This window comes from Carassius auratus, unplaced genomic scaffold (assembly GCF_003368295.1).
Source record: "Carassius auratus strain Wakin unplaced genomic scaffold, ASM336829v1 scaf_tig00214331, whole genome shotgun sequence".
In the NCBI taxonomy this organism is placed as follows: domain Eukaryota; kingdom Metazoa; phylum Chordata; class Actinopteri; order Cypriniformes; family Cyprinidae; genus Carassius; species Carassius auratus.
Window position 1 is genome coordinate 85412 of NW_020527621.1, and position 15392 is coordinate 100803.

The following is a 15392-nucleotide window of genomic DNA, read 5'->3' on the forward strand; positions in this document are numbered from 1 at the left end:
TTATTGTAAAAACATGCAGCGTTTTCAAACAGATTTCAGATGGATTTATTTGATGAATGAACAGAGTTTGAGTTTCTTATAACACACATAACATACACACAACACACTTCAACCATCTTCACACATTTGTGATGAGAAGCGTTTATAAATCTGCTGAAAACAAACCAGACGCGTTATTAATATTATTAACTAGATATTCAGTTTACTGTTTTAATTACATCAGCTAAACTTAATTACATTTACTGTAAATAGGTCAGTATATCATAATAAAATATTGATTTTACTTGTATTATAACAATGAAAGAAATTAAAGAAAATATATTAATTATAACTGTATTATTTAAATTACGATTAAAAACGGTCATTGCATTAATATTATTGCACTGTTTATTCAATAAAAAGTCATTATTTATTAATAATATTAACAAAAATATTAATTTTATTTTATTATTATAAGGAAATAACAACTGTTGAAACATAAACTCAAATTCAACAATTATTATTATTAGTAGTAACAGAATTAAAACACTCACTTTTTATGTTACAGTGGAACAGGATTATTGTAGCAATAATTGTTATAATTTAAATAATAAAAATATAATTCATATTTTGGTTATTATTAAATATTTTTTATTGTAAAGTATGATAGGATTACTGCAATTATATCTGTTGTTATAATATAACAATAAAATTATTATTATTATTATTAAATACTGACATTTTATTTTAAAGTGCGTTATGATCACTGCAAGAGTTTTTATTAATTTGTTTAATGGTATATTTAAAATGACGTAAAAATTATATTTAGTTAATAATAATAACAATTTTTTTTGTACTTTAATACTTTTATTAATAAACTTTAAATAAATAAATATAAATATAAAAATAAATATAATATTAATATAATATTTATTTAATAAATATTGCAGTAATATTATTGGGATATTTTTTATTTGATTAATTATAATATAAATAATATATTATTGACAAATATAATATACAATTTCTTTATTTCTTATAATATTTGTAATATTTCAATTATAGTAATAACCGAAATAATCATTTTATTTTATTATTAAATACTGACTTTTTATTTTTAAGTGCAATATAATTATTGCAATACATTTTTTAAAACTGGTATATATAAAAATACATTAATATTTATTTATAATTTTTATGAATAATAATAATACATGCATACACACTTTATTTAAGAGTACAATAGTATTATTGTAATAATATTTATTTGATTTGTTATAATTCAAATAATTAATAGAAATAATATTGTAGTTGCTATTATTATCAAATCAGCAGATTATACATGTTTTATCACCGAGTTTAGTCACAATATATTTGATGAAATGCTATGATGAATGTTTTATTGTATAATGTCAGAAACTCTCCTGAAGCTCATGTCAGTCTTGTGAGGAATCGATTATATTCACGATACAAACATCAATTCAGATCTGAACAAGTTCATTTTCTCATCATGTTTTATTATTTATGAACAAAAACAACAGAGAAATATTAATGACGTACTTTTCACAAACATGATTCACAAAGAACTTTTCAACTGAAAGAACATTATAATAGAAATAATACAAATGATTGTTCTGACTACAATAAAAACACAAATGTAGATAAACACACAGACACTCTCTCACACACACACACACACACACACACACACTGATCTCTCTCTCACACACACACACACACTCTCTCTCTCTCACACACACACACACTCTCTCTCTCTCACACACACACACACACACACACACACACACACACTGATCTCTCTCACACACACACTCTCTCTCTCTCTCTCTCTCTCACACACACTCTCTCTCTCACACACACACACACACACACACACACACTGATCTCTCTCACACACACACACTCTCTCTCTCTCTCTCTCTCTCACACACTCTCTCTCACACACACACACACACACACACTGATCTCTCTCACACACACACACACACACACTCTCTCTCACACACACACACACACACACACTGATCTCTCACACACACACACTCTCTCTCTCTCTCTCTCACACACACACACACACTCTCTCTCTCTCTCACACACACTCTCTCTCTCTCACACACACACTCTCTCTCTCACACACACACTCACACACACTGATCTCTCTCACACACACACTCTCTCTCTCTCTCTCTCTCTCACACACACTCTCTCTCTCACACACACACACACACACACACACACACTGATCTCTCTCACACACACACACTCTCTCTCTCTCTCTCTCTCTCACACACTCTCTCTCACACACACACACACACACACACTGATCTCTCTCACACACACACACACACACACTCTCTCTCACACACACACACACACACACACTGATCTCTCACACACACACACTCTCTCTCTCTCTCTCTCACACACACACACACACTCTCTCTCTCTCTCACACACACTCTCTCTCTCTCACACACACACTCTCTCTCTCACACACACACTCACACACACTCTCTCTCACACACACACACTGATCTCTCTCACACACACACACACACACTCTCTCTCACACACACACACATACTGGTTTTTGTGGTTTAGCAGTACTCTGATGGCCAAACCAGTTGGATGGTGGTTTAAGGGGACACCCCTTTCCCGGTGTCCTACAGAGATGATAAAACTATCAAAAAATTTGTTTTACTCTGCAGAACACAAATATCACTTTGGATTTTCTTTACACACAATAGAATTGATAATATGACAATATGATATTTTGGTGGTACACAAGGACTGTCACGCCCCTCCTATAATGTTCCCGCCCATTACATAATTGGTATTTATAGGGTCCGATTGATTTATGAGGACACTCGTTTTACAATACACAAAACATGTCCATTCTCTGTATTACAGGGACCAATGTGTTTTACAGGTACGTGACCCCATACACAACACACAGACATGTCCCTATGCTGCATTACTAAGACTGAGGTGGTTAAAGAGTACAGGATCTTTAACACAATACACAACATTACAGACACCAATGTGTTTTAGAAGTACTTTAATAATGACTTAAATTTGTGAAATAAAAATAAACATGTTGTCAAATTCGCCAATTAATTAAACGGGTAATCTTAAAAAAAAAAAAAAAGGAATGCCACACAAAACAAACATCAAATAATTAAGTGTAATTCACCAACTAAAAAAAAAAAAAAAACTATAAATCAAATCAAAAGGCAATCCTCATGTTGTAAGTACCTCACTAAACACACAGTGTACATGAGATTAACTCTCTGAGCACACAATACATGCTGCAGATGTGTAGAGAAACAGATTTATCTGTAAAGGAATGGTTTTCTTCCAGAATGAAAACTGTCATCATGTACTCACCCTCCACTTGATCCAGCCCTGCATCTTTCTTCTGTTGAACACAAAACAAGATCTGTTAGTTTATGAACAGTTGATGGGCACCGTTAACTTCTATAGTACGAAGAAAAAAAAAAAAAAATACTATGAAAGTCAATGATGCCCATTAACTGTTCAGATACTAACAGATCTTGTTTTGTGTTCAACAGAAGAAAGAAACTGATGCAGGTCTGGATCAAGTGGAGGGTTAGTACATGATGACAGTTTTCATTCTGGAAGTTAAATTCTCTTTAAGGGACAGGTCATCCAAAAATCAATGAGAAATTGACACAATTTTGTAATTTTTGACAAACTAACAGTCAACCTTGATTTCTACAAGGAGATATTCGTATGAACTGCTGCCATAACAGTATTGCACTATGGGAAATAAAAACAACAGCCAAAGTGCTAATGTTAATTGAATGGCATCAAGAACACACAAAATGTACTGTAACATCACTTGCTTTGGGTTTTCCTTTTTAAGCTAATTCCTCGATTTCTTACAAAATCCCTTATGTTCTGTGCACTGCGTCTCACCAAAACAGGATCCTCAGCAGATTTACACTGCTGGCATTCAGTCAGTGTGGCCAGTTTTCCTTTAGCTATGTGGCCCTTAAAATGTTTCATTACAGCTGTAACTTCAGCATTTGACCAGGACACCTTCTGCCCTCTCCGTGGGTTTTCAGTTTCTGCCTCACTCTCACTCTCTGTACAGAAGAATACATACTTTAGTGAGTTCTAACTCTACGAGAGCTCATGTGCTTTGCAACATTGATGGTGCCATTGCAATTTAAACCTCTGGTACCTTCAGGAAGTTCAGTGGTGCTCTCAATGGGCATCTTCTGAACACCTGCAGACAAACAGTCATTAAAAAAATAAATTTAATTAAAAATAAATAATATATATATATATTTTAGTAATATCCTGTTATAAATGCTGGACTAATATAATACAAGGTAACACTTTATAATAGGGAACACTATTAACTACAACTTTTCCCTCAAATTCCTAATTTTCTGCTTATTAAAAGTAAATAAGATAGTTGTTACATTAAGGTATTGGGTAGGATTAGGGATGTAGAATAAGGTCATGTAAAATAAGCTATTAATAAGTGCTTACTACTACTACTACCACCACCACCACTACTACTACTACTACTACCACCACCACCACTACTACTACTACTACTACTACTACTACGCACACTAATAAGAAACTACAGCGGTGTGAAAAAGTGTTGGTTCCTTATTTTTTTGCATGTTTATCACACTTTAATGTTTCGGATCATCAAACAAATGTAAATATAAGTCAAAGAAAACCAATGAACACAACATGCAGTTTTTAAATGAAGGTTTTTATTATTAAGGGAAAACAAAAACCAAAACTACATTACCCTGTGTGAAAAATGTTTGCCCCTACACCTAATAATCGGTTTGGCTACCCTTAGCAGCAACAACTGCAATCAAGTGTTTGCGATAACTTCCAATTAAATGTAAAGTCTGTTACAGCGCTGTGGATGAATTTTGGTCCACTCATCTAAGCAGAATTGTAATTCAGCCACATTGGAGGGTTTTCAAGCATGGACAACTTTTTAAAGTCACGCCACAGCATCTCAATAGGATTCAGGTCAGGACTTTGACCAGGCCACTCTTACATTTTGTTTTTCTTCAGCCATTCAGAGGTGGACTTGCTGTTGTGTTTTGGATCATTATCCTGCTGCAGAACCCAAGTTTGCTTGAGCTTGAGGTCACAACAGATGGCCAGATATTCTCCTTCAGGATTTTTTGTTAAACAGCAGATTTCTCCATTTATCACAGTAAGTTTTCCAGGTCCAGAAGCAGACCATGACACTACCACCACCATGTACAGCAGCTAGAGTCCTTACGAGGTCAAGAAAATATGATCATATTACCCCAATTTTACAGTCTCTGCACTGGCTACCTATTAAGTTCCGTATCAGTTACAAATTATCATTACTTACCTATAAGGCCCTAAATGGTTTAGCTCCTGCGTACTTAACTAGCCTTCTACCACGCTACAACCCATCACGCTCCCTAAGGTCACAAAACGCTGGACTTTTGGTCGTTCCTAGGATAGCAAAGTCCACTAAAGGAGGTAGAGCTTTCTCACATTTGGCTCCCAAACTCTGGAATAGCCTTCCTGATAATGTCCGGGGTTCAGACACACTCTATGTTTAAATCTAGATTAAAAACATATTTTTCAATTAGCAATAATGCATCTCATAATTTGTGACTGCAGTTGTATCTGATCAAATTTAGCTTGGGTTAAACTAATTAATTGTACTTGGTTGGAACAGCAGCTATGCTAATGATGCCTCAATTTGTTTCTCTGTTTCTGCTGGATCTTCATCCTGTGGTAACTAGGATTTACACAAGCACCAGTCTGGATCCAGAACACCTGAGAAGAGATGATGCTGACCCCTCAGAGGAACTCAGATGATGTTAACACTGAACCAACATACAGAACTAACAAATATTGCTGCTTACTATGCAATCACATTATAATTGCTGTTAATAGTTTTCATCGTCTGGTTGATTATGTCTGATTCCTGTCATATGCACATAAACTGACAGTCACCACTTATAAGCTACTACTAAATAGTGTAGAAACTTAATTTTATGTGAAGTTGCTTTGCAATGATTTGTATCGTAAAAAAACACTAATCAAATAAACTTTTTACTTTTTTTAGTTTGTGAAAAATGGCTCTCACTGTGGTTCATTGGAGTCCCAAAACTGTATAACCTTTTCCAGATTGATAGATCTCAATTACTTTCTTTATCATTTGTGTCTGCATATTTTTGAATGTCGACATGATGTCTAGTTTTTTGAGGATCTTTTGGTCTACTTCACTTTTTATCAGACAGGTCCTATTTAAGAGATTTCTTAACTGTGAAGAGGTGTGGCTGGAGAAACTGAACTCAGGTGTGATAAACCAGTTTCAAAGGTGGTGGGGGGGGGGCACTTCTGAACAAAGGGCAATGTAGTTTTGGATCTTGTTTTCCCTTAATAATAAAAACCTTCATTTAAAAACTGCATGTGTTTACTTTTAAATTTGTTACCTTTGACTAATATTTAAATTTGTTTGATAATCTGAAACATTAGTGTGACAAACATGCAAAAAAATAAGAAATCAGGAAGGGGGCCAACACTCAAACCACTGTAGTTTAGAGACCCTAAAATAAAGTGTTACCCAATATAATTTTTGACTTTGATGATTTAAAAATAAAAAAAACTTAGCTGACACATACCAGCATTACTGGAGTTTCCCGCAGCTCCAGCAAGAGCCTCATCATCAGATTCACTTTCTTCAGGATCACTGTCATCAGAATCCGTCATGATGATCTCATCTTCAATGAAAAATAAAACTCAGAACATGAAAAACATCTGCATTCAGAAGTGAAATAACACAATCACACACCATTTATAAACCATTCCTAATGACAACGAACACAAGACATATTTCAGAGATTACTTTTCTTAAACCTCCCTGTGAGTTTAAAAGACCCGCTGTGCTAAACATGCTAGGATGGACGTACCTTCAATCTCAATGTCATCAAGGGATTTGCCTTGAAGATTAGGAAGGCAGCCCTTTTCCATGGCTAACAGTAGCTTTGATATTTTAGCAAGCTGAGTAGTGGCTTCTGGCAGTCTGTAATAGTCACGGTGGACACGGATGTCATGCCCTAAGAAATCAGCAACCTGATCTAACTCGTTGTTTTTCAGGTTTAGGATTTGAGAGAGTGTAGCCACGTGCTTGCGAAGATGAGTGGATCTGAGAAATTCTGGATTTTGAGCTCCACATTCCCTTGCATATACCCTCAGAGAGTCCTGGCCTCTGTAGTAACTCTGGCAGTTTGGCCGAGCAAACAAGAAAGTATTAGTGTCTAGCACTCCACATGTACCTCTCCTGCTGACCAGTAGCATCAGGGCATCGACCATATCAGGAGAGAGAAGAACCGCAACCTTTCTTCCCCTCTTCCCCCTGATCTCAACTCGACTGAAATGGCTGCAGAGTTTCTGCTCAAACTTGCTCAGGCCCATCGCTACATCTTCATGGAGAGAAGTGCCGTCCCTTTCATTGAAAGCCTTCAGCGGCATTTTAGAGACCTCTCCTGCACGTCTGCGGTTGAAAACAATGATTCTGGTGAGGGTTGCTTTGGCCAGTTCTGCATAGCTTTGAGGAGATGCAGTCTCTTGTAGTTTCTGAAAAGCAGTATCTGCAGTCTTCTCAAGGAGTTGATGAAGAGACTGGACATCCTGGGTGAAGGGAAGTGTTGATGGCTTGTTAAATTTGGCCTCATTCAGTGTCACCAAAGCAGTGTGTGAGATCATCTCAGACCACTTTGAGGAGTAGAGCTTTTTGAAGGTCTCTGTTGATGAGATCAATTCCTTGTCTTCAGACATCAGTGCTCGGCACTGAATGATTTCACAAATCTTATTCAACGAATGCCCCAGTTTCAGGGCAAGGCTTGGGCTTTGGTAGCAGTGGCTCTCATCATCATAGCCAGACACCATTTGAACCGCTCGAATAAGTCTATGAAAATTGGCAGGTTTCAGAGCTTCTTCAAGACTGTACACAGAAAACTGTCTACGCAAAGTCAGCAACAATCTTCCAACTTCACGGAGTTTTTGTCGAATATACTCAAATTTGGTAGGGTCATGACCATGTTTGTTAAAAAACGACTGTGCAAGCTGAAGAATACTCAGGTCATTTTTGACCACAGCGGAAATGTCATCCTGCTTCATCACACCTAAGAGTTTCCAAACTCCTTGTGATATGTGCTGACTGAATGAAGACTCTGCCATAGATGCCAGACCCAAGACTCTCCTCCTCCCTTGCTCTTCACTGTCAGCTGCTGGTTTTGAGGGACATCTTTTTAAATGACGCCACAGATCTCTCCGTACAAACAACCCTTTGCAGTACATGCAATGCAAAAACTGCTTTGAATCACACTTTCTTTTTGGTGCTCGTTTTATTTTAAGAGCCCCCTCTCCAGACTGTAAAACATCAGTGTTATGCTGAAAGTTGCCCTTGTTCCTGAGCTTTTGCAGCATTGCTTTACGTTCTTTTGAGTGAACTGGGAGTGACAAAGCCTGAACAACTTCAACTTCAGCCATATGAGTTTTCAAATGGCGCGCTAACTTGGACTGAGGTTTCCCACAGATGTAACAATAATTCTTCCTATTTGCTGAACAGGAGATTTTTGGTGACTGCACACAATGATCACCTCCAGCCATGCTGCGTTCCCTCTCTTCTCTCAATGTTACTGTGCTTTTTGAATTCAAAAGCTTACTATTGTGTGATTGAGGTGATGACATAAGCACATCTGTTGACCTGCATACCACTGAGCCTTGCTTTCTGGGAAAGTCTGATTCACTGTCTGTCTCAAAATCAGTAAACTGCTCCTCATGACACATTAAATCAGACTCATCATACACACTTGCTGCTTCCATGACCTTCAGGACTCCTTTTCCTTTGCCCTTAGACACATTCAGGGTAGTTACATCTGATCTCAGATGTTCACTAAACTTAGATGACGCAGCTTCCTGTATATCTAAGAGTTTAGCTTGGTCGTAACGTGCTGGTCTTGTTGTCAACTCATCTGAACTGTCTGACTGATGGTCTGACTCTGACTGAGGTATGTAATCCTCATCTGACAGCTCATCTTCCTCTGAACTTACTTCCTATTGTCAAAATATTTATGATTAATTTACAGCACCGATAACTCAAAAATATGGAACAAATGTATCAAATCAAATATTTTCTTACACACGATGACCGTCTTCCATCCCATTCATGAAGCTTCAGATAGCAGGACTTATGCCAAAAACTGGAGCACACTATAAAAGAAATGTCACATGTCAGGACACGTTCAACCGCTAACACGAGATTCTATGCCTAAACGTAGAATAAGGTGAAAACAATGTAACACTCCTATTATTATTAATGGTATTACATATCTGTGCATTAGCAATGGTCTGAAATCTCCTTCTCTCCTACTGCCAAACTCAACAGTTATCCCATTTTGAACTGACTTCATAACGTTGATTAGTGATACTAAAATGATAAAAATAGAAATGTCATGATGTATAGAGTACAAATCACCATACTAACATTTACATCTCAGGCCAATCCACTTGAGAGCTGCAACAGGTCCCACACATTCAGCACATTTATCCATGCTTGATATTGCTGAAGTGACCACAACATGTCTGCAGACCTGTGAAGAAAAAAACATCAGTGAGTGTTAAATTAAAGCAACAAAGAAAGATTCTAAAACATACATGTGATACTACATTACGAGCTGCATTGTCTTTCAATAATAATTTAATGTATTTTTAATGACAGGGAAGTTGTGGTCATTTAGTTAATAAGATCACTTACAATCATTAAAAACATTTACGTTACAGACCTTAAAAGGTACTGGTCAATATATTACTACAAATCTACATTTAGAGCGGTCCTGGAGGGCCGGTGTAAACTCTGCAGGACACTGACCCTCCAGGACCGAGTCTGGACACCCCTGATTCAGACATCGACTAATATTACTGAAAGTGAAAACAGGTCACTAAATACATGCATTTAGTAACAGCAAAGTGTACAGTTCATGCAGACATGGACTTCAGAGCAATCACTGTTGCACTGAAATAACAGTTCATCCGAAACATGTGAATACCTCCTTAACTCCTTCAACTGGGGCACAAAAGCTCTGCTCCTCATTCAACACATGCTCTTTGACAGGTGACATCTGAAAACAATGAAAAAAAGCAAGACTTATGTAGAGATGATTTCTTGCAACATCAATCTAACATTTCATAAAATATGCAATGCACATTTAATTACCTTCTCAACACAGTCCTGATCATCCAATAGTAACTGGTCCTTCTTCAGAGTCACCTGAAATTAAGGAAACAGAAATAAAAAATAAATAAACATTCTACTGCAGACAAAGGATTCAGGGACTGTACAAATTGATAATGAATTACCTTTTCCAGTCCTTCAGAGGCTGCACAGATACTGGAGTCCAACACTGACTGATCACTGACAACTTTCAGCTGAAAACATGAAATCAAAAAAATTAAATTAAAATAAAATAATTATGTTATAAATGAGTTACCAAAGCAAAATAAATAAATACAGTTGTGTTCAAAATTATTCAACCACCTAGAGACTGCAGTACTTTACAAATACAAGCTTTTCTGAAGATCCAGGATATAATAAAACTTGCATCTATAACAGTTCACTTGAATATTAAAAGTGATATTGTCAATATATAATGTAATATATTTGAGTTATAAGATTTTTTTTAATAATACTGCTATGTCATAGTTATTCAACCCCTATTCAACATTGCTGTTTTTAAATCACTTATTTGCATGGTGGGGAATGTAACAGTCTCAAGACACAATTAAGCTTTTAGAAACTCTATTAAAAACAGAATTAGCTTGAGCCGTTACACATACAGTTAGCCCATGCATGTGTTGAAGTTAAGTAGCAAAAATATCAAAAGAGATCTCACAAAAGCAAAATTGAAGAAATATTGTATTACTTTAGAAAGGCTAAGGCTATATGAAGATTTCCAAGACATTGAAAGTTCCTAGAGACACAGCTCTCAGCCTTATTTCTTAGCTTAAAGTGTGTTTTACCAGAAAACATTTGAGGTTGTGGAAGAAAAAGCACAATATCATAAAATGTTTAATCAGAGCAACTGAGAAAAATCTGCAATGTACAGCCAAAGACTTGCAAGATGACCCAATGAAAGGAGGAAAACCATTTCAAAGCGGTGTGTAGAAGAACACTAGACAAGTATTGCCTTTATGTGGAGACATCTTGATGAATACCACTCTTGATCAAGAAGAACAAAAGGCAGACTTGAACTAAACTAAAGTTCATTTGTGTAGACTTGTGGAGCTCATGAGGAATGTTTTATGGAGGGATGTGACCAAACTGGAACTTTTTGGACCCATGGATCAGCAGTATGTCTGCTGCAAAACAGGCAAAACTCATAAGCAGAAGAACACCATCTCTATCGTCAAACTTGGAGGTGGATCAGTCCCTGTTATGGGGTTTTCTTTACTGTAGAAGGAAGTGGAAATCATGACTGTATGAAGGACATCATGGATTCTTTTAAGTGTCAGGCCATTTTGACAAGAATTGTGATGCCTTTGGTGCAAAGACTGAAGCTGATGATCAATGGACTTTTCCTGCAGGACAGTCCATCCCAGAGTACACATCCAAATCTACTTCTGCTTGGTTCAGGGATCAGTCATAGAATGTACTTGAGTGATCTGTTCAGTCCTCCAGGCTTAATTCTCATTTCAAATATCTGGTTGAATTTGAAGAAAGCAGTGGCAATGTGAAACCAAAGATTATCAGCGATCTGAAAGCTTTTTTCAGGTGTGGAATGGGCCAAACTGTAGTAGAGAGGTGACAGAAGCTTCTAAACACTTACAGACAGTGTTTATTGGTGATTTTAAAGAATAAAAGATTCTGCACAAAGGGGGTTGAAATAATTTGAACATGAATGTTTAGAGCCAATTCGAATTTTATCATGATTCATCAATTTTCCATTCTCAGAATCACTCAAAAGTGTATTAACAAACTTTCTCTAATACTTTACTGATGCCTTCGTTAAATTGATTTCATAAAATGTTATCCTCCACAGCAAATTGTCTTGCAAGTCAAGGGGTTGAATAATTTTGAACACAACTGTAAATAAATCAAAAAATATAATAAAATAATAATTAAAACGATAAAATAACAATAAAATAAAATCACTCCAATCAATTGCAGTACCTTCTATACGTCTGTGTCTTCTGACTGGGACAGTGTGTTGACTTCAAGAGTGGACGGTTCAACCACACTAAGAGTCTAGAAAAGAACATCAAAATTAGTCATCTGTGACATTGATTGAAACAATAAATGTGTGGATGAAATTCTAATTTAAAACAGATATAAAATTAAAAATGATTTTTAAAAAAGTACCTTCTCTACGTCTGTGTCTTCTGACTGGGACAGAGTGTTGACTTCAAGAGTGGAACGGTTCAACCACACTAAGAGTCTAGAAAAGAACATCAAAATTAGTCATCTGTGACAATAAATGAGCACATAAAATACTGATATAAAACAAATTTTATAATCTTGCTTATATTTTATCAATGTGAATTAAAAGTAAGATTACAATATTTCAGATCAATATTTCAATTTTTCAAGTGTTACCCAAGTTAATTGTTCATGATTTTGTATGTATTACCTTACATGCTTATTTATAATATATATATATATTCCAGTATTTCAGGTGGTGTGTGTGTGTGTTTACACCTGTGTTACAAGGACCCTGTTTTATGAGGACCGTCATAAGAACATAGTCTTGACATAGTCTTGATGTCACATTGTGTGTGTGTTTAGACCCTGTTATGAGGACCCCGTTTTATGAGGACCATCATAAGAACATGGTCCTTGATGTTTGACCGAAGAATCTCAGTGTGTCGTTTGTTTGACAAAAGCCTGGTATTTGAAGACCCTAGTTATCACCATGACATTGGGCTGCCGTGGATGTGAAATATTAGGCTAAATATGGATCATTCACATCCCATTGTGGCCATATGATATTGAAAATGTCTAATTGTTATATTTAGATTAAGTATCTTGCAATAGGAGTTGGTAAAAAGTCAGTTTTATTTAGATCACCACATATTTTGAAATGATAACTGAGTAGAATCAGTGTCTAAAGAACCTAAAGAACTCTGAACAAAGGCACAGCAGCTATAAAGGTATCCAAGAAGTTCTTGAAATCAATTGTGTTTGTCCTTAAAAGAAATGGAACAGATTACATTCTCTCTTAGAAAAAAGTCTTGACTTGACTGGGACTCTTCAGTACAGTCAAGACCAAGTTCTTATGATGGTCCTCATAAAACAGGGTCCTCGTAACACAGGTGTAAACACACACACAATGTGACATCAAGACTATGTTCTTATGAACGGTCCTCATAAAACAGGGTCCTCGTAACACAGGTGTAAACACACACACACACAAGACTATGTTCTTATGACGGTCCTCATAAAACAGGGTCCTCGTAACACAGGTGTAAACACACACACACACAAGACTATGTTCTTATGATGGTCCTCATAAAACAGGGTCCTCGTAACACAGGTGTAAACACACACACAATGTGACATCAAGACTATGTCAAGACTATGTTCTTATGACGGTCCTCATAAAACAGGGTCCTCGTAACACAGGTGTAAACACACACACACAACCAAGACTATGTTCTTATGACGGTCCTCATAAAACAGGGTCCTCGTAACACAGGTGTAAACACACACACAATGTGACATCAAGACCATGTTAAGACTATGTTCTTATGATGGTCCTCATGAAACAGGTGTAAACATACACACATCCTGACATACTGGAATGTACATGCATGTAATGTAAAAAATAAAAAGTTACTAACATTAACTTAGGTAACAACTGATGTTTAATACCTTTACTTTACTATAATCCAATAAGTCAGAATGGACAGTATAGAGGTGTCAGTACCGTGCATCTCCATGGCCACTCAGAATCACCATAATCATATGTGATCTCTTCACCAGGACAGATGCTCCTTGTGGCAAATAAACATAAGTGAGGTTTTCCATCCACACGAATCGTCTTCATCCTGCTGTTTGGGTTAATATGGTCATCGTTTACAAGCCGCCCAAGAGAACCGTCATCTCGGGCTGCATCGACACTAAACAAGAGACAGACAATATCAGCACTGAAACCTTAGGACCAGCAGATGTCATATTCTGTGATCACCAATCATTTAACACTCATCACCAAGCTTTGAAAACACATGACTGATAATTATAGCAAAATATGACCTCTAATCATTGACATTTCCACTGACACATTTTGAATCATGTAAATTAATTACCAGTTAACATGTAGATCAAACACGTGTACATACCAGAGGAGTTTTCCATTGTAGCGAAACTCAAACATGAAAACTTTAAGTGCATCGTGATATATTCTTTGCCTCCGCTCACATTCTTCTTTGCTGATGAGGTCTCCTCTGTATTCCAGCAGGAAATCTCCTTTCTCAAAGTCAGTACAGCTGAACACACCCCTCCCTAAACAACAACAGAGAGGTGAAACCATCACGAGAACCACACGTCATCAACCGGAGACAGATTTAGTACACGAGTCACTTTAAATGCATAGAAAGAAAATTCTGTCATCATTTACAAACCATCAAATGGTTAGTAATGTCTTATTTTGCCCAACAAAAGATATACAGGACTGAGACAACCTAATGGTGACTATATGATGACAAAATCTTCACTTTTGGGTGAACTATACCTTTAACTTGGCTCAATCAATTAATTTACCTCACCTTTAAGATGACTGATGAACCTGCCCTCGAGTCCATTCTTGTCTTTCTGTTCAAGTGAAAACTGTATGGCCTCCTCCACGGGCTTCAGCTTTCTCCTTCGCCTCACACCTTCAGCCATCCTCTGTGTCTGCTTTAATAACAATAAGAACTGTTGGACAGAATATATGTGGAATATGATGTATTCTGAGCATATGCTGAATATACTATTTTGACTGGTTATCTTTGTAAAAGTGCTTTGACACAATATGCATTCTACAAAGCACACTACAAATAAAGGTGACTTTAACTATTATATACAGTACATATTGGGAAGTGAAAAGAGCACATCTCTGAGTTTATTAATTAAACCAAGCTGAACAGTAATAATAGTAAACAGAACTGCCCCTCCCCTTCAGACTGTAGCCATGACAACAGATTATTATGATGGCTAGACTGTTCTATTACTTTTACAGTTATACTGTGAACGAAAAGAATGTAAACTGACAAGCACTGCTGAGTCTCGTCTGATGTTACTCTTTATAGACGAGACTTACAGTAATCACGCTAGCGCCATTAGCATCACGCGCTAGCTGCTTTCTAAA

General features: G+C 36.5%; 1 protein-coding gene across 1 annotated transcript; it reads right to left on the bottom strand.

The window, feature by feature from the left end:
- Positions 1 to 3566: 3566 nt before the first annotated feature.
- Positions 3567 to 14929, bottom strand: LOC113091887 (uncharacterized). The gene is made up of 11 exons (XM_026257561.1): positions 14812 to 14929; positions 14465 to 14548; positions 12410 to 12477; positions 10411 to 10479; positions 10268 to 10321; positions 10101 to 10172; positions 9539 to 9644; positions 9194 to 9264; positions 6672 to 9108; positions 4208 to 4252; positions 3567 to 4109 (listed from the first exon to the last, which is right to left on the bottom strand). The coding sequence occupies exons 1-9, from the start codon at positions 14927 to 14929 to the stop codon at positions 6919 to 6921; spliced, it is 2832 nt and encodes a 943-aa protein (XP_026113346.1). The 3' UTR covers positions 3567 to 4109; positions 4208 to 4252; positions 6672 to 6918.
- Positions 14930 to 15392: the final 463 nt, after the last annotated feature.